The sequence below is a fragment of the Bufo gargarizans genome, chromosome 3, assembly GCF_014858855.1.
Source record: "Bufo gargarizans isolate SCDJY-AF-19 chromosome 3, ASM1485885v1, whole genome shotgun sequence".
In the NCBI taxonomy this organism is placed as follows: domain Eukaryota; kingdom Metazoa; phylum Chordata; class Amphibia; order Anura; family Bufonidae; genus Bufo; species Bufo gargarizans.
The window spans coordinates 391,377,482-391,399,508 of record NC_058082.1 but is presented as its reverse complement, the minus strand read 5'-3'; the positions used below and the strand labels follow the sequence as shown (position 1 = coordinate 391,399,508).

The 22,027-nt window shown below is 46.0% G+C and overlaps 1 protein-coding gene across 4 annotated transcripts in view; it reads right to left on the bottom strand.

Moving 5' to 3' along the window:
* The window catches only part of DCAF6 (DDB1 and CUL4 associated factor 6), a 1,153,281-nt gene that overhangs the window by 61,881 nt on the left and 1,069,373 nt on the right, over positions 1-22,027 (bottom strand). For all 4 annotated transcript variants that reach the window (XM_044288252.1, XM_044288251.1, XM_044288253.1 and 1 more), the window contains one exon: positions 14,300-14,388. In XM_044288252.1, coding sequence (XP_044144187.1) covers positions 14,300-14,388 — 89 coding nt within the window. The remainder of the gene's footprint in view (positions 1-14,299; positions 14,389-22,027) is intronic.

Here is a 22,027-nt window from a genome sequence, read left to right as displayed (position 1 = left end):
ATAGACTGTTGCACCGGTAGCTGACGTGAAGCCTGATTCTCTGCTATGACATGCAGACTAATTCTCTGCTGACATGAAGCCAGATTCTCTGTTACGGGACCTCTCTCCTCTGCCTTGGTGCTGGGCCTAAATATCTGACAATGGACTGTTGCATTGGTGGCTGACGTGAAGCCTGATTCTCTGCTATGATATGAAGACTGATTCTCTGCTGACATGAAGCCAGATTGTCTGTTACGGGACCTCTCTCCTCTGCCTGGGTGCTGGGCCTAAATTTATGAAAATGGACTGTTGCAGTGGTGGGTGACGTGAAGCCTGATTCTCTGCTATGATATGAAGACTGATTCTCTGCTGACATGAAGCCAGATTGTCTGTTACGGGACCTCTCTCCTCTGCCTGGGTGCTGGGCCTAAATATCTGACAATGGACTGTTGCATTGGTGGCTGACGTGAAGCCTGATTCTCTGCTATGACATGAAGACTGATTCTCTGCTGACATGAAGCCAGATTGTCTGTTACGGGACCTCTCTCCTCTGCCTGGGTGCTGGGCCTAAATATCTGACAATGGACTGTTGCATTGGTGGCTGATGTGAAGCCTGATTCTCTGCTATGATATGAAGACTGATTCTCTGCTGACGTGAAGCCAGATTATTTGTTACAGGACCTCTCTCCTCTGCCTGGGTGCTGGGCCTAAATTTATGAAAATGGACTGTTACAGTGGTGGGTGACGTGAAGCCTGATTCTCTGCTATGACATGAAGACTGATTCTCTGGTGACATGAAGCCAGATTCTGTGTTACGGAACCTCTCTCCTCTGCCTGGGTGCTTGGCCTAAATTTATGAAAATGGACTGTTGCAGTGGTGGCTGAGTGAAGCCTGATTCTCTGCTATGACATGCAGACTGATTCTCTGCTGACATGAAGACAGATTCTCTGTTACGGGACCTCTCTCCTGTGCCTGGGTGCCGGGGCCTAAATATCTGAGAATGGACTGTTCCAGTGGTGGGTGACGTGAAGCCTGATTCTCTGCTATGGGACCTCTCTCCAATTGATTTTGGTTAATTTTTATTTATTTAATTTTAATTCATTTCCCTATCCACATTTGTTTGCAGGGGATTTACCTACATGTTGCTGCCTTTTGCAGCCCTCTAGCCCTTACTGGGCTGTTTTTAGTGCCGAAAAGTTTGGGTCCCCATTGACTTCAATGGGGTTCGGGACGAAGTTCGGATCGGGTTCGGGATCCCGAACATTTTCGGGAAGTTCGGCCGAACTTCTCGAACCCGAACATCCAGGTGTCCGCTCAACTCTAGTTACCATCAGTAGTGGGGTACCACGGGGTCAGTGCGCTGCGTGAAAATCGCAGCATGCTCTATGTTGTGCGTTTTTCACGCAACGCAGGCCCCATAGAAGCTAATGGGGCTGCGTGAAAATCGCAAGCATCCGCAAGCAAGTGCGGATGCGGTGAGATTTTCACGCATGGTTGCTAGGATGAAAGTCTATTCACTGTATTATTTTCCCTTATAACATGGTTCTAAGGGAAAATAATAGCATTCTTTAATACAGAATGCATAGTAGAAGGTCAATATAATTAACATTGGCGGCGCAGTGCGCCCCCCCATCACCCCAGTATGATAAACATTGGTGGTGCAGTGTGCTCCCCCAATATAATAAACATTGGTGGCGCAGTGCGCACCCCCCAACACCCCAGTATAATAAACATTGGTGGCGCAGTGCCCCCCCCAATATAAGAAACATTGGTGGCGCAGTGCGCACCCCCCCAACACCCCAGTATAATAAACATTGGTGGCGCAGTGTGCCCCCTCAATATAATAAACATTGGTGGCGCAGTGCGCACCCCCCAACACCCCAGTATAATAAACATTGGTGGTGCAGTGCCCCCCCCTCAATATAATGAACATTGGTGGCGCAGTGTGCACCCCCCCAACACCCCAGTATAATAAACATTGGTGGCGCAGTGCCCCCCCCTCAATATAATGAACATTGGTGGCGCAGTGGGCAGTGCCAATGAGGGTTAAAAAAAATAAAAATAATTAACTCACCTCCTCCAATTGATCGTCTCCTGTTCTTTCTTCAGGACCTGTCAAAGGACCTGTGGTGACATCACTGTGCTCATCACATGATACATCACATGATTCATCACCATGGTAATGGACCATGTGATGAGCTCAGTGACATCACCACAGGTCCTGAAGAAAGAACAGGAGACCGGCAGCTACGCGATCAACTGGAGGAGGTGAGTTAATTTTTTTAAATAATTTTTTTAACCCTCATTGGCACTTCCCACTTTGCCACCAATGTTTCTTATACTGGGGGGGGGGGGGCACACTGTGCCACTAATGTTTCTTATACTGGGGTGTTGGGGGGGGGCACACTGTGCCACCAATGTTTCTTATACTGGGGTGTTGGGGGGGCACACTGTGCCACCAATGTTTCTTATACTGGGGTGTTGGGGGGGCACACTGTGCCACCAATGTTTCTTATACTGGGGTGTTGGGGGGCACACTGTGCCACCAATGTTTCTTATACTGGGGTGTTGGGGGGGGCACACTGTACAGGGAGTCTAAGAAAGAATCGAATGAGTCACTAACTAAGTCGGATCTTTAGTTCTTTTCACCTGTGACTCATTCGATTCTTTCTCCCTGTACTTGTCAGTGACTCAGAGCTGCTAGTGGTTGCATTGCCTCAGCTCTGATTGGTTAGGTGGGCGGGGAGGGGCTGGCAGAAGCAGTTCCACTCTAGGATCAGATTACACTCCTCCCGAGCCCCTCCCCTCCCTGCTGCCAGCGTCTCTGCTGTTGTCTGTGTGCTGTGACCGAGCTAACTGAGACTGAGAAGAACGGGGCAGAGAACTATCATCTCCTGTGCCCGCCGCTGTTCCTTCTGTAGAGCTGCCGCGGAGGGTCTAGTCGCAAATGGCGACAAGACTAAAAAGTCTTGTCGCTATTTGTAAATTCTAAGTCGCATTGGCGACCATTTTGGTCGCCATCTGGAGCCCTGCCTTTTCGCTGCCGCAGTGAAAACAGCGCTGTATCAGCCTGGGAAATCTGCCACCAGCTTCTCGTTTGATATAAGCCCGGTCCACTAAAGGGATTATATAGGGTGAGAAACCAACCCGCGGTAGCTTATAACTAGGCCGTGGGGATTTGTGATCGAGATACAAGATAGCACAAGATTAAATTATATATTTAATCGCTGTAAGGGCACACTAGATTTAATACAATATACACAGAGAATATATACAGTGGTCTGAGGTTACAGATACAGATTATTTGGGTACAACAGGGTTAAGCAGAGCATTTAAGAGTGTGCTCTCTTAAATGTTGGTCAAGATTAGTGGTCAAGTCATGGCTTCCTCCAAGGATGTGGCATGCGGGTAGCTGACCAGAACATCCTTTAAACGGTTGGACAAACCCTGGTAAAAATGGCAAGATAAGACTGGCTCAGATGAAGAAAATATGCCAGGGATAGTGCTTTCCACAATCTAAGGGATAGTGCTTTCCACAATACAATAAGTCCAGTCTTGTCTCCAATAAAAAGTCTTTGATTGCGGAAAGAGCTGGCCCTGGGTTCTTTTCTTCTTTGCCCTTCAGCACATGTTATATGTCTGGCCACCTTCTAGGACTACGGTTCCAACGCTGAATCCCGTATTCCAGCAGCAAGTCCACAGAAACCCTTAATTTGTTTTCAAGCATGCATAGTTGTTGTGACTCTTCACAGCAACAAAAGTTAAACTGCTAATCACACTCTCACTCATTTTGTTTCACATGGGTATCATCCTTTATCTCACTCAAATTTTCTCGTATACACAGGGTTCATTCCACTGGGAGGTGCTGGACCATCTTATAAATTCTGAATAATATTCCTCTACAGAAAAATATCTATGCAGAAGAGAGAGGAGATTTTCTTCTGCTACCTCCCTATGACCTGGTTAATCATACAGAAGACCCAGGGATGCGAAAAATGTCTCTCTACAGATGATAGTTCAGAGGCACTGAAATCTAAAAAGAAGGCCCCAGCTTGTGGATCTGTCTGTAGAAGAGACATAATAAGGCCCACCCATTGCTGCTCAGCCCAGATGCATGTGGCATTAAACAAAAATATAACTTGCAACTCTCTCAGGAGGTCACAGAGGTTTTACAATCTTCAGAGACCCTATTTCACTGGATCATAGGAGCATGTTCCACATAAAAGGCTAGTATATACAGTCCTGCTTAGACTGGGAAAAAAATGTGTGTAAGTAACTGGCTCAGTAATAGAAAACAGAGGGTGGCTATTAACGGTACACACTCAGATTGGGTTACCATTAGGGATGAGCGAACCCAAACTGTATAGCTCGGGTTCGTACCGAATTTGGGGTGTCCGTGACACGGACCCGAACCCGGACATTTTCGTAAAAGTTCGGGTTCGGTGTTCGTCGCTTTCTTGGCGCTTTTTGAAAGGCTGCAAAGCAGCCAATCAACAAGCGTCATACTACTTGCCCCAAGAGGCCATCACAGCCATGCCTACTATTGGCATGGCTGTGATTGGCCAGAGCACCATGTGACCCAGCCTCTATTTAAGCTGGAGTCACATAGCGCCGCCCGTCACTCTGCTCTGATTAGCGTAGGGAGAGGTTGCAGCTGCGACAGTAGGGCGAGATTAGGCTGATTAACTCCTCCAAAAGACTCCATCCAGTGATCGATCTGCAGCTGTGGATCATTGAGCTGCTGATACTCAATTGCTCACTGTTTTTAGGCTGCCCAGACCGTTTGTCAGTCACTTTTTTCTGGGGTGATCGGCGGCCATTTTGTGTCTTGTGGTGCGCCAGCACAAGCTGCGACCAAGTGCATTTAACCCTCAATGGTGTGGTTGTTTTTTGGCTAAAGCCTACATCAGGGTGAAGCTGTCACACCAAGTGAATTTAACCAGCAATAGTCTGTTTATTTTTTGGCCATATACTACATCAGGGGCAAGCTGCGCCTGTCACCAAGTGCATTTAACCCTCAATGGTGTGGTTGTTTTTTGGCTAAAGCCTACATCAGGGTAAAGCTGTCACACCAAGTGCATTTAACCAGCAATAGTCTGTTTATTTTTTGGCCATATACTACATCAGGGGCAAGCTGCGCCTGTCACCAAGTGCATTTAACCCTCAGTAGTGTGGTTGGTCAAGCTGTCATACCAAGTGCATTTAACCAGCAATAGTCTGTTTATTTTTTGGCCATATACTACATCAGGGGCAAGCTGCGCCTGTCACCAAGTGCATTTAACCCTCAGTAGTGTGGTTGGTCAAGCTGCCACACCAAGTGCATTTAACCAGCAATAGTCTGTTTATTTTTTGGCCATATACTACATCAGGGGCAAGCTGCGCCTGTCAACAAGTGCATTTAACCCTCAGCAGTGTGGTTGGTCAAGCTGTCACACTAAGTGCATTTAACCAGCAATAGTCTGTTTAATTTTTGGCCATAAACTACATCAGGGGCAAGCTGCGCCTGTCACCGAGTGCATTTAACCCTCAGTAGTGTGGTTGGTCAAGCTGTCACACCAAGTGCATTTAACCAGCAATAGTCTGTTTATTTTTTGGCCATATACTACATCAGGGGCAAGCTGCGCATGTCACCAAGTGCATTTAACCCTCAGTAGTGTGGTTGGTCAAGCTGTCACACCAAGTGCATTTAACCATCAATAGTGTGGTTATTTTTTGGCCATATCCCAGTCTAATTCTGTCAGTAAACGTATACCTGTCACCCAGCGCCTAAATACTAGGCCTCAAGTTTATATCCAGCTAAATCTGTCGTTACTGCTGTACTGTTGTGGCTGGGCAAGTTATTTAGTGTCCGTCAAAGCACAGTTTTTGTTCTGGGTTGAAATACAATTCCCAATTTAGCAATTTCCTAATTTAGTGGTTTCTGCTGTATCAGGCATACTTTAAATACATCCCTAAAAGGGTATATCAGAATCAAGGTGCTGATAGGGTCATTCTGAATAACTTCACACACACGCTACTGTGCATTTCCAAGTCTAATTCTGTCGGTAAATCTATACCTGTCACCCAGCTCCTAAATACTAGGCCTTAGGCCTCAAATTTATATCCAGCTAAATCTGTCGTTACTGCTGTACTGTTGTGGCTGGGAAAGTTATTTAGTGTCCGTCAAAGCACAGTTTTTGTTCTGGGTTGAAATACAATTCCCAATTTAGCAATTTCCTAATTTAGTGGTTTCTGCTGTATCAGAGCTATTTGAAATCTATCCCTAAAAGGGTATATAATATTCAAGGTGCACATAGGGTCATTCTGAATAACTTCACACACACACTACTGTGCATTTCCAAGTCTAATTCTGTCAGTAAACCCATACCTGTCACCCAGCGCCTAAATACTAGGCCTCAAATTTATATTCAGCTGAATTTGAATACAATACATTGGGCCAAATAATATTTTTGTTGTTGTGGTGAACCATAACAATGAGGAAAACATCTAGTAAGGGACACGGACGTGGACATGATCGTGGTGGTGTTAGTGGACCCTCTGGTGCTGGGAGAGGACGTGGCCGTTCTGCCACATCCACACGTCCTAGTGTACCAACTACCTCAGGTCCCAGTAGCCGCCAGAATTTACAGCGATATATGGTGGGGCCCAATGCCGTTCTAAGGATGGTAAGGCCTGAGCAGGTACAGGCATTAGTCAATTGGGTGGCCGACAGTGGATCCAGCACGTTCACATTATCTCCCACCCAGTCTTCTGCAGAAAGCGCACAGATGGCGCCTGAAAACCAACCCCATCAGTCTGTCACATTACCCCCATGCATATCAGGGAAACTGTCTCAGCCTCAAGTTATGCAGCAGTCTCTTATGCTGTTTGAAGACTCCGCTGGCAGGGTTTCCCAAGGGCATCCACCTAGCCCTTCCCCAGCGGTGAAAGACATAGAATGCACTGATGAACAACCACTTATGTTTCCTGATGATGAGGACATGGGAATACCACCTCAGCATGTCTCTGATGATGACGAAACACAGGTGCCAACTGCTGCGTCTTTCTGCAGTGTGCAGACTGAACAGGAGGTCAGGGATCAAGACTGGGTGGAAGACGATGCAGGGGACGATGAGGTCCTAGACCCCGCATGGAATGAAGGTCGTGCCACTGACTTTCACAGTTCGGAGGAAGAGGCAGTGGTGAGACCGAGCCAACAGCGTAGCAAAAGAGGGAGCAGTGGGCAAAAGCAGAACACCCGCCGCCAAGAGACTCCGCCTGCTACTGACCGCCGCCATCTTGGACCGAGCACCCCAGGCAGCTTCAAGGAGTTCCCTGGATTGCACTTCTTCAAACAATGTGCTGACGACAAGACCCGAGTGGTTTGCATGCTGTGCCATCAGAGCCTGAAGCGAGGCATTAACGTTCTGAACCTTAGCACAACCTGCATGACCAGGCACCTGCATGCAAAGCATGAACTGCAGTGGAGTAAACACCTTAAAAACAAGGAAGTCGCTCAGGCTCCCCCTGCTACCTCTTCTGCTGCTGCCGCCTCGGCCTCTTCTGCTGCTGCCGTCTCGGCATCTTCTGCTGCTGCCGCCTCGGCCTCTTCCTCCGCCTCTGGAGGAACGTTGGCACCTGCCGCCCAGCAAACAGGGGATGTACCACCAACACCACCACCACCTCCGTCACCAAGCGTCTCAACCATGTCACACGGCAGCGTTCAGCTCTCCATCTCACAAACATTTGAGAGAAAGCGTAAATTCCCACCTAGCCAACCTCGATCCCTGGCCCTGAATGCCAGCATTTCTAAACTACTGGCCTATGAAATGCTGTCATTTAGGCTGGTGGACACAGACAGCTTCAAACAGCTCATGTCGCTTGCTGTCCCACAGTATGTTGTTCCCAGCCGCCACTACTTCTCCAAGAGAGCCGTGCCTTCCCTGCACAACCAAGTATCCGATAAAATCAAGTGCGCACTGCGCAACGCCATCTCTAGCAAGGCCCACCTAACCACAGATACGTGGACCAGTAAGCACGGCCAGGGACGCTATATCTCCCTAACTGCACACTGGGTAAATGTAGTGGCAGCTGGGCCCCAGGTGGAGAGCTGTTTGGCGCACGTCCTTCCGCCGCCAAGGATCGCAGGGCAACATTCTTTGCCTCCTGTTGCCACCTCCTCCTTCTCGGCTTCCTCCTCCTCTTCTTCCACCTGCTCATCCAGTCAGCCACACACCTTCACCACCAACTTCAGCACAGCCCGGGGTAAACGTCAGCAGGCCATTCTGAAACTCATGTGTTTGGGGGACAGGCCCCACACCGCACAGGAGTTGTGGCAGGGTATAGAACAACAGACCGACGAGTGGTTGCTGCCGGTGAGCCTCAAGCCCGGCCTGGTGGTGTGCGATAATGGGCAAAATCTCGTTGCAGCTCTGGGACTAGCCGGTTTGACGCACATCCCTTGCCTGGTGCATGTGCTGAATTTGGTGGTGCAGAAGTTCATTCACAACTACCCCGACATGTCAGAGCTGCTGCATAAAGTGCGGGCCGTCTGTTCGCGCTTCCGGCGTTCACATCCTGCCGCTGCTCGCCTGTCTGCGCTACAGCGTAACTTCGGCCTTCCTGCTCACCGCCTCATATGCGACGTGCCCACCAGGTGGAACTCCACCTTGCACATGCTGGACAGACTGTGCGAGCAGCAGCAGGCCATAGTGGAGTTTCAGCTGCAGCATGCACGGGTCAGTCGCACTGCGGAACAGCACCACTTCACCACCAATGACTGGGCCTCCATGCGAGACCTGAGTGCCCTGTTGCGCTGTTTCGAGTAATCCACCAACATGGCCAGTGGCGATGACGCCGTTATCAGCGTTACAATACCACTTCTATGTCTCCTTGAGAAAACACTTAGGGCGATGATGGAAGAGGAGGTGGCCCAGGAGGAGGAGGAGGAGGAGGAGGAAGAGGGGTCATTTTTAGCACTTTCAGGCCAGTCTCTTCGAAGTGACTTAGAGGGAGGTTTTTTGCAACAGCAGAGGCCAGGTACAAATGTGGCCAGCCAGGGCCCACTACTGGAGGACGAGGAGGACGAGGATGAGGATGAGGAGGAGGTGGAGGAGGAGGAGGATGAGGATGAAGCATGGTCACAGCGGGGTGGCACCCAACGCAGCTCGGGCCCATCACTGGTGCGTGGCTGGGGGGAAAGGCAGGACGATGACGATACGCCTCCCACAGAGGACAGCTTGTCCTTACCCCTGGGCAGCCTGGGTTAGCGTGGCAGAGATGTGGAAAACTTTTGTCAACACGCCACAGCTAACTGCACCACCACCTGATACGCAACATGTTAGTAGGAGGCAAAATTTCACTAACATGGTGGAACAGTACGTGTGCACACCCCTCCACGTACTGACTGATGGTTCGGCCCCATTCAACTTCTGGGTCTCTAAATTGTCCACGTGGCCAGAGATAGCCTTTTATGCCTTGGAGGTGCTGGCCTGCCCGGCGGCCAGCGTTTTGTCTGAACGTGTATTCAGCACGGCAGGGGGCGTCATTACAGACAAACGCAGCCGCCTGTCTACAGCCAATGTGGACAAGCTGACGTTCATAAAAATGAACCAGGCATGGATCCCACAGGACCTGTCCGTCCCTTGTCCAGATTAGACATTAACTACCTCCCCTTAACCATATATTATTGTACTCCAGGGCACTTCCTCATTCAATCCTATTTTTATTTTCATTTTACCATTATATTGCGAGGCTACCCAAAGTTGAATGAACCTCTCCTCTGTCTGGGTGCCGGGGCTTAAATATATGCCAATTGACTGTTCCAATGTTGGGTGACGTGAAGCCTGATTCTCTGCTATGACATGCAGACTAATTCTCTGCTGACATGAAGCCAGATTCTCTGTTACGGGACCTCTCTCCTCTGCCTGGGTGCTGGGCCTAAATATCTGACAATGGACTGTTGCAGTGGTGGCTGACGTGAAGCCTGATTTTATGCTATGACATGCAGACTGACACTCTGCTGACATGAAGCCAGATCCTCTGTTACGGGACCTCTCCCCTCTGCCTGGGTGCTGGGCCTAAATATCTGACAATGGACTGTTGCAGTGGTGGCTGAAGTGAAGCCTGATTTTCTGCTATGACATGCAGACTAATTCTCTGCTGACATGAAGCCAGATCCTCTGTTACGGGACCTCTCTCCTCTGCCTGGGTGCTGGGCCTAAATATATGCCAATAGACTGTTGCACCGGTAGCTGACGTGAAGCCTGATTCTCTGCTATGACATGCAGACTAATTCTCTGCTGACATGAAGCCAGATTCTCTGTTACGGGACCTCTCTCCTCTGCCTTGGTGCTGGGCCTAAATATCTGACAATGGACTGTTGCATTGGTGGCTGACGTGAAGCCTGATTCTCTGCTATGATATGAAGACTGATTCTCTGCTGACATGAAGCCAGATTGTCTGTTACGGGACCTCTCTCCTCTGCCTGGGTGCTGGGCCTAAATTTATGAAAATGGACTGTTGCAGTGGTGGGTGACGTGAAGCCTGATTCTCTGCTATGATATGAAGACTGATTCTCTGCTGACATGAAGCCAGATTGTCTGTTACGGGACCTCTCTCCTCTGCCTGGGTGCTGGGCCTAAATATCTGACAATGGACTGTTGCATTGGTGGCTGACGTGAAGCCTGATTCTCTGCTATGACATGAAGACTGATTCTCTGCTGACATGAAGCCAGATTGTCTGTTACGGGACCTCTCTCCTCTGCCTGGGTGCTGGGCCTAAATATCTGACAATGGACTGTTGCATTGGTGGCTGATGTGAAGCCTGATTCTCTGCTATGATATGAAGACTGATTCTCTGCTGACGTGAAGCCAGATTATTTGTTACAGGACCTCTCTCCTCTGCCTGGGTGCTGGGCCTAAATTTATGAAAATGGACTGTTACAGTGGTGGGTGACGTGAAGCCTGATTCTCTGCTATGACATGAAGACTGATTCTCTGGTGACATGAAGCCAGATTCTGTGTTACGGAACCTCTCTCCTCTGCCTGGGTGCTTGGCCTAAATTTATGAAAATGGACTGTTGCAGTGGTGGCTGAGTGAAGCCTGATTCTCTGCTATGACATGCAGACTGATTCTCTGCTGACATGAAGACAGATTCTCTGTTACGGGACCTCTCTCCTGTGCCTGGGTGCCGGGGCCTAAATATCTGAGAATGGACTGTTCCAGTGGTGGGTGACGTGAAGCCTGATTCTCTGCTATGGGACCTCTCTCCAATTGATTTTGGTTAATTTTTATTTATTTAATTTTAATTCATTTCCCTATCCACATTTGTTTGCAGGGGATTTACCTACATGTTGCTGCCTTTTGCAGCCCTCTAGCCCTTACTGGGCTGTTTTTAGTGCCGAAAAGTTTGGGTCCCCATTGACTTCAATGGGGTTCGGGACGAAGTTCGGATCGGGTTCGGGATCCCGAACATTTTCGGGAAGTTCGGCCGAACTTCTCGAACCCGAACATCCAGGTGTCCGCTCAACTCTAGTTACCATCAGTAGTGGGGTACCACGGGGTCAGTATTGGGCCCTATTCTCTTCAATATTGTTTATTAATGATCTTGCACAGTAAAATATCAATTTTTGCAGATGACGCTAAACTGTGTAAAGTAATTAACACAGAAGAGGACAGTATACTGCCACAGAGGGATCTGGATAGATTGGAGGCTTGGGCAGAGAAGTGGTTATGCACATGGGAAGGAAAAATACATGTCACCAGTACATACTAAAATGTAAAACACTGGGTAAAACTGATGTGGAAAAGAACTTAGGAAATTTAGTGGACAGCAAACTAAGCTGTTGAAAACAGTGTCAGACAGCTGCTGCCAAGGCCAATAAGATAATGGGTTGCATCAAAAGGGGCATAGATGCCCGTGATAAGAACATAGTCCTACCACTTTACAAATCACTAGTCAGACCACACATGGAGTACTGTGTACAATTCTGGGCTCCTGTGAACAAGACAGACATAGCTGAGCTGGAGAGGGTTCAGAGAAGGGCAACTAAAGTAATAACTGGAATGGGTGGACTACAGCAACCAGAAAGATTATCAAAATTAGGGTTATTCAGTTTAGAAAAAGATGACTGAGGGGAGATCTAATAACTATATATACATATCAGGGGTCAGTACAGAGATCTCTCCCATCATCTATTTATTCCCAGAACTGTGACTGTGATGAGGGGACATCCTCTGCATCTGGAGGAAAGAAGATTTTTACGGTAAAAGAGGATTCTTTACGGTAAGAGCAGTGAGACTATGGAACTCTCTGCCTGAGGAGGTGGTGATAGTGAATTGACTAAAAGAGTTTGAGGGGCCTGGATGTATTTCTAGGCTATAGTCATTAGATATGGGTTGTTGATGCAGGGAGTAATTTTGATTGCCTGACGGGTTGGGAAGGAACTTTTCCCCCTAAAGTGAGGACAATTGGCTTCACAGGGTTTCTTTTTCATTCCTCTGGATCAACTTGCAGGATAACAGGCTGAACTAGATGGGCAGATGTATTTTTTCAGCCTTATAAACTGTGTTACTACGTCTTTTACTAATGTCTTTTTCCAGCCTTACAATCTATGGGGGTCATCAAAAGGGGCATAGATGCACCAGTTCTATGCTGGTGCACTTTTTGGCATATACTAGGTGCAGATTTTGTAGCAAAGGTGTTTTGCAGCATAAACTGAGACTCTTCCCCCTTTTACGCCATAAATGGCACTTTTTGGCATATACTAGGTGCAGATTTTGTAGCAAAGATGTTTTGCAGCAAAAACTGAGACTCTTCCCCCTTTTAAGCCACTAATGCCAGTGCCAAGAAAAAGAGGCATGGTGTGCAAGTGTGCGGGCCGGCAGGCCCATCTCATTTATTATTTTCTATGCCAGTTTTTAGCATAAGAAATTGTTTAAATCTACGTCAGCAAGGGAGCTAGTGTAGGTTTAAGCTGGCCTGCGCCTCTACACAACTTATCCACCACCAGAACAGGGGTTTTAAATGACCCCATATGTTACTATGTTAGGTGCTGCTGCTGAACTTAGGGCAAGTGTAGCCTTCTGATGGACAAGCCTGTCTGACACATCTTGGACTAGTTGCGTCAGGCCTTACATTTGATCCACAAATACAGTACATGCATTTGCTGCGTACAAGTTATTTTGTAAGGCTCAATTATGTAAAGAAATACTGTGGTCACAATCTGGAACCACAGCCAGCAAAGTCAAAAACTACTACCATTTTTCCTTAACCACTCTGGTTGGTAGGAAGACTTCACCTGAGCTCACTGTCTGCTAGGGACCCAGGTTATATCTCTGGAGTAAGGTAGCAGAACAGTAAGGTAGCAGAACAAGTGCAAGCTTGCTAGTAGTAGATCTACCAGGATAACCAGGGAGGGTAAAAAAACTATAGTCAGCAAGCAGTGTCACAACCAGGTGAGACAGATAAAGCCAAAACAGCACAAAACTGGCTAATCCAGCAATAAAATATAAAACAAAAAAAAAAAACACACAAAAAGCAAGACAAATATCAGTTCAACTGGAGTTGGGAGTAATACAATGCATAGGTGCCAGGACTCTTACACAATAACAGGAAAAGACATAAAGACTTAAAGGGGTTGTCCCACAAAAAATATTCTACAGTTTTCAAACCAGCAGCAGGATCTGAATACTTTTGCATGTAATAAAATGTTTTGTATATTCATTATTCAATAAAAAGTATCTGTATAGTGCCACCTGTTCTTTTTTTGGCTCCTTGAGAAGGCTACACATGTTCAGTTACATCCTTCAACTGCCTCCTGAGCTGTGATTGGGAGAGAGCTGCAGCAGAGTAGTCACGCCTCCTGAGCTGTGATAGAGAGAGAGCTGTAGCAGAAAAGACACTCCTCTTGAGCGCTCAGCTTGATATAAATCTAGCAGAGCAGTGAAAAGGAATATTTCTGGATTACTTTGAGGTACAGGGCTGGTTCTAGCTTTGTAAGAAAGAGGCTGTACTATATGATGTCTGATTTTCATTTTTTATATTAATAATATAAGTTCCCCACCTAACTCTGGGATTGGCCAAGAGAAAAGATACAGTGTCCTTTGGATTGAACTCTCTGTATTTCCCCCTCAAATTTGAATGACAGTACTGGACATCACTTAATATGCCTGGTTTACTAGGGTTGATCATGCTGACAGATGCAATCTAATTAATTATTGTGATTGATTAACATATAAGCAATGTAAACATATGCATGTTGTTACTGTTACATTAATAGCAATACACTTACAAAAAGAAGCACAGACGGAAGAACTCTGATGTATTTTAACCTTACCTCTTCAGCAAGTGCCCAGTTAAAAGACTTGTCTTGTTCCAGTGGTGACCAGATCTTTATGTTGTAGTCTATTCCAGATGATGCTAAAACTAGAATACATGTCAAATCATGATAATGAAAATAACAACAATAATGATAGATTATGATGTCCTCAATTTGCTCCAGAAACTGATTAAATGATTTTTGTGTTGTGTGTTTTATCCCTAAGGGGCTGTTCACGCCTCGTTTTTGCTGTACGTGAGGTGGATACGTTTAGACATACAGACATTCCTTCCTGATTGGAGTCAGGAAGGAAAAAATAAAAATGAAGCACAAACAATGACAAACGGAGTAAAAAACATGCACTAAAAAAATCCACTTTTGAACTATGTTTACCCAATTATAGTCTTGGGGTATATCCAACCATACCTTTCCAGTTTTTCTGTTTACAAAAGTATCCCCTTGACGTATAACAAAAACGAGATGTGTACAGCCCCTAATAGCCACTGCCACCAATACCTGCAGCTACAGCCTCCTTTTACATTGTTCTTTACTTGTAACACCATCATCTAATGGCATCTAATGACCCTGTCCTGGATCCCTTCATACCTCACCAACCAAACACATTGGTTAGAAATAACCAAAGGCTGATTTACTATAATTTAGCTTACGTGCTGTAAATACAGAAGTGAATATTTTATTTTGTGGTAACTTGGAAGATTTTTCGCACATTGGATTTCATGGATGGTTCATAGTGAAACCCACCCTCAAGATAGCATGCCACACATTAAAGGAGTTTGCCCATCTCAGCATTTCAATGCATATGGCTAGTATTTGCCATCGATGCCAAGCAAGCACGCTTGGCTATTTTCATAAGCCCCATAGCCTTGAATGGAGAGCACAATACACATGCACAACCACCGCTTCATACACCACTATGGGACTGCTGAATATAGTCTTGCCTATTTTCGGAACTACCATATTGATGAATAGAGGGTGGTTGCACTTGAGCAGTGCGCTCTCCTTTACTTTGAGGGGCCCGTTCCAGAGATGGGAACTGGATTTACCTGACACTTATGGCATTTCTTAGCGATGTGCTATCAATGTCTTAGATGGGAATACCCATTTAAGCAGGTACATAAAATAGGTGAAATAGTCTATATTACGCTGTAAGCTTATATTAATTGTACTGTGATTTAAATTATGTCTTTTTTTTTCCCCACAAAATATTCTGTAATTTTTTTATTTTTTTTACTTTGGATTTTTTTTAAAGGACAAAGGAATGATATGATATAAACCTCAAAAACAAGAAATGCTAATTAAAGTGGCATATGTGCAACATGGCTCGATAATCCTAATATCAAACTAGATAAAAAAAAAGAGGAAAATATGACTGTAGAAAGAACATATGTGTATGGAGGATGATCAATGAGGACAGAACAATACAAATACAAGTAAAGGGGAAAAAAATCAAAGTATTCAAAAGTAGGAACAGGAAAGACTAGAGGGAAGGACTTAACAGGAAAGAAAGATTCTCTAAAGTCCTGCCAAGTATTCCCAAAAAGATTAAAGGATCAACATAGCAAAGAGTAAAGGGGTTTCCACATATTGATGACCTATCATAAGGCTATGTTATCAATGTTCAACTATGTTATGAGTTCAACGGGAGAATGACTTCTGTAACCCATGCCAATCAGCTGTTTGAGGAAGCCGCAGTGATAAACGTGACGTCTAGAGATGAGCAAATGCTTTGGACGGTTCGCCAAATTTCCCAAAAATATTTGATTTAATGTGAATTTATTCATGATGAATCATATTAAAACACAGCTATTTCCTAGTTGCTGAGAGCCTGTAAAGTAGTGTAGAACACTGTGCATTACAAAAACATGCATAGGGAGTCCGCTGTGCTAGAGAAACAGTACTGTGAGTCAGTAGGACAAACAGTTGACAACTTAGCATCGCTTCACACTTCACTCATTTGGTCAGTTACGGGGCCAAAACTGACCAAATGATTCAACTGTGAACTCAGCCTAACAGGTCAATGTTAGCGTCAGGTATAAAGAAGCGTGCAGTGGCACAAGATTCTACTATAGAGTGAAAGAGAGCACTCATTATACACCATCTTCATCTGATTTCACATAGCATGTAACAGAACAGGTGTCAGGAGTAAGTTTGTATTGACGTCACGGTTTATTTTGACCTTCTTCTCATCCATCATGAGAACAACCCCAAAAAAATGGATCCTAAGGCCAAAAAAAACAGGAATGGATCCAAAACAGAGATGACACGTGAATAGAATATTTTCATGTCTTCTGTGTTTTGTACCTACTCCTGCTTTTGGCTTTCAAATCATGATCCAACCCTGATGCAAAATAGAGACTGTGTGATACAGGTATTATGGCTGCTCCAAAGATAGGATCCGTTATGTTTCTCATTTTTCCGTCCTTCTGACAGATTAGAAGAAGGGTAAATAAATGGTGATGTCAACAAGGCCAAAAAGGTACAATAGCGATTGGTGAGGAAGGCAACAACATGAGGAGTCAACACAGTGGCCCAATGACAGAGTGGTGAGGTGGCAACAGCATGAGGCGCTAACACAGTGGCCCAGTCACAGAGTGGGAGGTGGGGAGGGGCAAAAGCAGTGGAAGTAACAGCACAAGATGGTAGGTGGCAGTAGGAGTACATGGCAGCGGGTGTGTGGCATCAGACGGGTGGCAGCATCCGAATAGTGGCTGAAACAGGTGGCCAGAAGAAACGGGTCTCTCTTGAAAAAGTTTGTGTGTAGCATCCAGAATGATCTAGTCTGATGCATCAGGCACTGGTGTGTGAAAATCCTGGCTGATCCATGTCTGATTTATCTTCACAAAAGGTCAGTCTCTCCACATTTTGGGTGGAAAGGCGAGTTCTCCTTGGGGTAACTATGCCCCCTGCCACACTAAACACCCACTCTGATGTCAAACTACTAGCAGTGCAGGAAATCTTGTCCAGGGCAAACTCGCCCAGTTGCAGCCACAAATCAAGTTTGTCTGCTCAATAGTCCAAGGGATCTTACATGTGAAATGGCAGGGTGCAGTCCAAGTATGCCACCACCTGCTGGTTCAGGTTCTGCTCCATGTCTTGCTGCTGCTGGTGGGTGGTTTCTTCACTAGGCAGGTGAAGAAAAGTGCTCATCAGAGACTCTAGACTTAAGTTGCTGCTGATGGAGCTGGTACTGCTCCTGCCCCTCCACTCCCCTCTATCAGCCATGGCAGTGGAACGTAAACATGAGCGCAGACCTTCATGAGGATCGCTGTTGGCAGTGGCCAACTGACTACATAGGATGTACTACATAGGATGTCTCTATAGTAGTTCAGTTTATCCTCCCTCTCAGCAGGTGTAGAAAATGCCCCCATTTTGGACCAGTAGCGGGGGTCTTACATGGTGGAGAGCCAGTAGTCATCCCTCTGCAGAATTGTGGCAAGTTGGCTATTACTACACAAGCAGATGAGCATGCATTGGGCCATTTGTGCAAGAAACTCGGAGGGTGTTCATCTCCACTGCATACTGCCACTGTGTGTCGGGGTCATCTGCCTGGTCTTTCTCATTGCCCTCTAGCTCCTCTTGCTCCTCGTCTCCTGTCACTTGTGCAGAAAAAACACCAATTTCTGTAAACATTGCTTGTGCCTGAATGTCCTCCTCCTCCAGGTGACCGTGGTACCCTGGCCAGCCAGATTTAGCAGCATCTGTCCCAGGACATGAATCAGTGGAATGACGTTCATCCAGTAAATCTGACAAATAAAGTGGCCTTCTCAAAGGGCCTGAGCAAACGGCAGGTGTAACGCATAAGCTGCCACTAGCTAATGTCAAAGTTACACAGGGGAGAGCTCATGTCCGCCTGCATCATCAAGAAATCATTTATGGCCTTCCTCTGCTCACATAGTCGGTCCAACATGTGGAGGGTAGAGTTCCAATGGGTGGAAACATTGCATATGAGGCGATTTTGGGAAACTCCATTCTGCAGCTCAACAAGGGTGTGTTTTGCAGTGTGAAAGTGGTTGAAGTACATGCACAGTTTTGTGGCCAGTTTCAGGATGTCTTGAAGATGGGTGGAAGACTTCAGGAACCACTTTAGAACCAGATAAAACACTTGCGTCAATCAGGTTGCATGGCTCAGCATGGCGCAGCACCATTCTTCCCGTTGTCGGGGACCATGGTTCCGATATTCAGTTCGCGAGGAGACCGCCAGGATTCAATTTGCCGGTACCAGCCCTGCACATGTGGTATGCTGGAGGAGCACTCCAGATTGTGCCTGCAGTGGAGGATGAGGACAAGATGGAGGATGAGGAGGCAGCGGAGGACATTGGCGGAAGACCCACAGCTTTAGAACATGGAGGAAGCAGTGCTGTCACCTGGCCAAGTTGCTGGTGTGGCTGGGCATGAACCACATTTACCTAGTGGGGCGTAAAGGACATATGTTGTCATTGACCTTAGTTACAGCACCACACGTTGGCACTGCTGTGAACTTTAGCAGACACAGACAGGTTGAAGTACTGGCCCACCTTCTATTCAACATACATGTGCAGGGCTGGTACTGCCTTTTTGGAGAAGTAATGATGGCTTCGGTCTTTCCACCATGGCTCAGCACAAGCCATTGTGAATTCAGAGAATAAGTTCTCTGAAGGGTGAAGAGTCCACCACATGGAAAGGAAGGGACTGTAGTACCAGCACCTTGGCCAGGAGTACGTTCAGCTTCGGCGGCGTTGGATGAGTGCACGCATGCTGTTGTCTTTTTGCAATCCCCTCTGTGATCAATTGCTGACTAAATGAGTGACGAGGAGGAGCGGGAGCATCAGGACTAGTAGATGATGGGCAGGAAACACAGCTCCCTTCTGTTGAGGTGGTGAAGCCTTAACTGAAGGAAAAGGGATGTGGGCCACTGGGTGATGCAGAGGTTGCTGCATCAGGCTGTATCAATACATTAGCGCAGGGTGGATAAAAATCAATGATTTAAAAAAAAAATCTAAATAATCAGATTTTTTATATTTAAATCAGATTTTTTTTATATAAAATGCTTTTTGAGGAAAATATATTACCATTCAAAGGTTATTCCATCATGAAATAAAGATTTATTTTTTAATTATGTAGAATAAGGCTGGACGTGGACTCCCATATTGTTGAATGGGTTAGGCAGTGGCTGAGGGACAGACAACAGAGGGTTGTAGTCAATAAAGTATATTCAGACCATGGTCTTGCTACCAGTGGGGTACCTCAGGGATCTGTTCTGGAACCCATATTGTTTAATATCTTTATCAGCGAAATTGCAGAAGGCCTCGATGGTAAAATGTGTCTTTTTGCTGATGACACAAAGATTTGTAACAGGGTTGATGTTCCTGGAGGGATACACCAAATGGAAAAGGATTTAGGAAAACTAGAGGAATGGTCAAAAATCTGGCAACTAAAATTTTATGTTTATAAGTGCAAGATAATGCACCTGGGGCGTAAAAACCTAAGAGCAGAATATAAAATAAGCGATACAGTCCTAACCTCAGTATCTGAGGAAAGGGATTTAGGGGTCATTATTTCAGAAGACTTAAAGGTAGGTAGACAATGTCATAGAGCAGCAGGAAATGCTAGCAGAATGCTTGGGTGTATAGGGAGAGGCATTACCAGTAGAAAGAGGGAGGTGCTCATGCCGCTCTACAGAGCACTAGTGAGACCTCATTTGGAGTATTGTGTGCAGTACTGGAGACCATATCTCCAGAAGGATATTGATATTTTAGAGAGAGTTCAGAGAAGAGCGACTAAACTAGTAAATGGATTGCAGGACAAAACTTACCAGGAAAGATTAAAGAACCATAACATGTATAGCTTGGAAGAAAGGCAAGACAGAGGGGATATGAAACTTTTAAATACATAAAGGGAATCAACAAGGTAAAAGAGGAGAGAATATTTAAAAGAAGAAAAACTGCTACAAGAGGACATAGTTTGAAATTAGAGGGGCAAAGGTTTAAAAGTAATATCAGGAAGTATTACTTTACTGAGAGAGTAGTGGATGCATGGAATAGCATTCCTGCAGAAGTGGTAGCTGCAAATACAGTGAAGGAGTTTAAGCATGCATGGGATAGGCATAAGGCCATCCTTCATATAAGATAGGGCCAGGAGCTATTCATAGTATTCAGTATATTGGGCAGACTAGATGGGCCAAATGGTTCTTATCTGCCGTATTCTATGTTTCTATGTTTCTATGTTTCTATATGTGTAATTTTTGGGTAAATCAATTCCATTAATCCATTCACAATGCCATGCTCTTCCAGAGGTTTTCGTAAGATTATCGGGCAGTTTCTCTGCCTACAAGATATTATCAAAGATGCTTGGTTTACTTTTGCAGTTCTCAAAACTGAATTTGACTCAGCAGAGATCACATGCCTCTTCTTCACAGCAAAGATGTTATAACATGAACAGAGTTGAGAAAAATACCTTAATCCTAACTTCTACAAACATATGAATGCAGAATCAACCTAATCAAACTAATATGAAAAGTTGTTATTCTAAAAATCTTCATCTACTTGCATATTATAAGTTATACCAGCAAGTATTAGTCTTTATGTAGAAAACTATGATTTAAATCAAGCCTTACTGACTAGTGATTTAAATCGTGATCCACCCTGCATTAGCGCAACAGTTTTCCCAGTCCACTTTATGGCGTTACGCAGCATGTGTTGATGCAAGGCCGTGGTGCCAACATTCGCTCCCCAGCTACACTTCACCTTCTGTCCATAGATTCTGTAAATGGCAATGATTTAATTCTCCGACGGCTTGATAAAAAAATTGCCACACCGCCCAGTATGGCATTTTCCCCCCACCACTCTGTGCTGACTGCCTGCTACCACTGCCTCCGTGAACCCCTGCACCCCTACTTCTTTCCAGACAGGTAGGGTCCTGCATAGTGGGCTGTCCACCCCAGGCACGTTTGGCTCCTGACCTCCCACTTATGCCACCCTGATGACTCACGGCCACGCTACCACCCTCTTGGCTCAGCCACTGCCTCACGCACAAGCTACCATCCTCTTCACCTGGCTCCCACGTGCGATCAGCCACATTATCGTCCACTAATGTCTGCATGTCACTGATGACACCCTCACCAGTCTCAGGGCTACGTGTCTGGCCGCTCAGAACAAACGCGACTCTCATAATCACTACTTGCCCGCCTACCGGAGGAAGCAACAGATCTCTCCTCCAGATCTTGGCTGGACAGTAGCCGCTGACTGTCGACATATAATACTTTTCAACCTGACGGAACAGAAAGTGACAGAGGCAGATTGAGGAAAGGTAGGGGCACAGAGCTTGTCTCAGTGCCATGCCAACTAAGCATCGCGTCAGAGGAACCCACTGACTCCTGGCTGGGGGTGTCTGATGTCACTTGCGAAGAAGTAGAAGACCGAGTCAACCATTCAAGGACTGTTGGATTGCTAGTCAAGAGACGACTGCTAGATGACACTTTCAGCTTAGGCCTGTCGGTGAGACTGCTGCTGCCACCCTCCCTTCTTCTGCTGCTCCATAAACATTTTGGCCACTGTCTGTTCCCTTAGAAGGGCCTGTCACATGTCTATCCGACATACTGTAAATTAAAAGAAACTGCAAGGGCAAAAGAGCAATACTATCAGACTGCAATTTCACTCCAGAAGCAAGGATGAATGGAAGTACTTATATACAGTACAGACCAAAAGTTTGGACACACCATCTCATTCAAAGAGTTTTCTTTATTTTCAT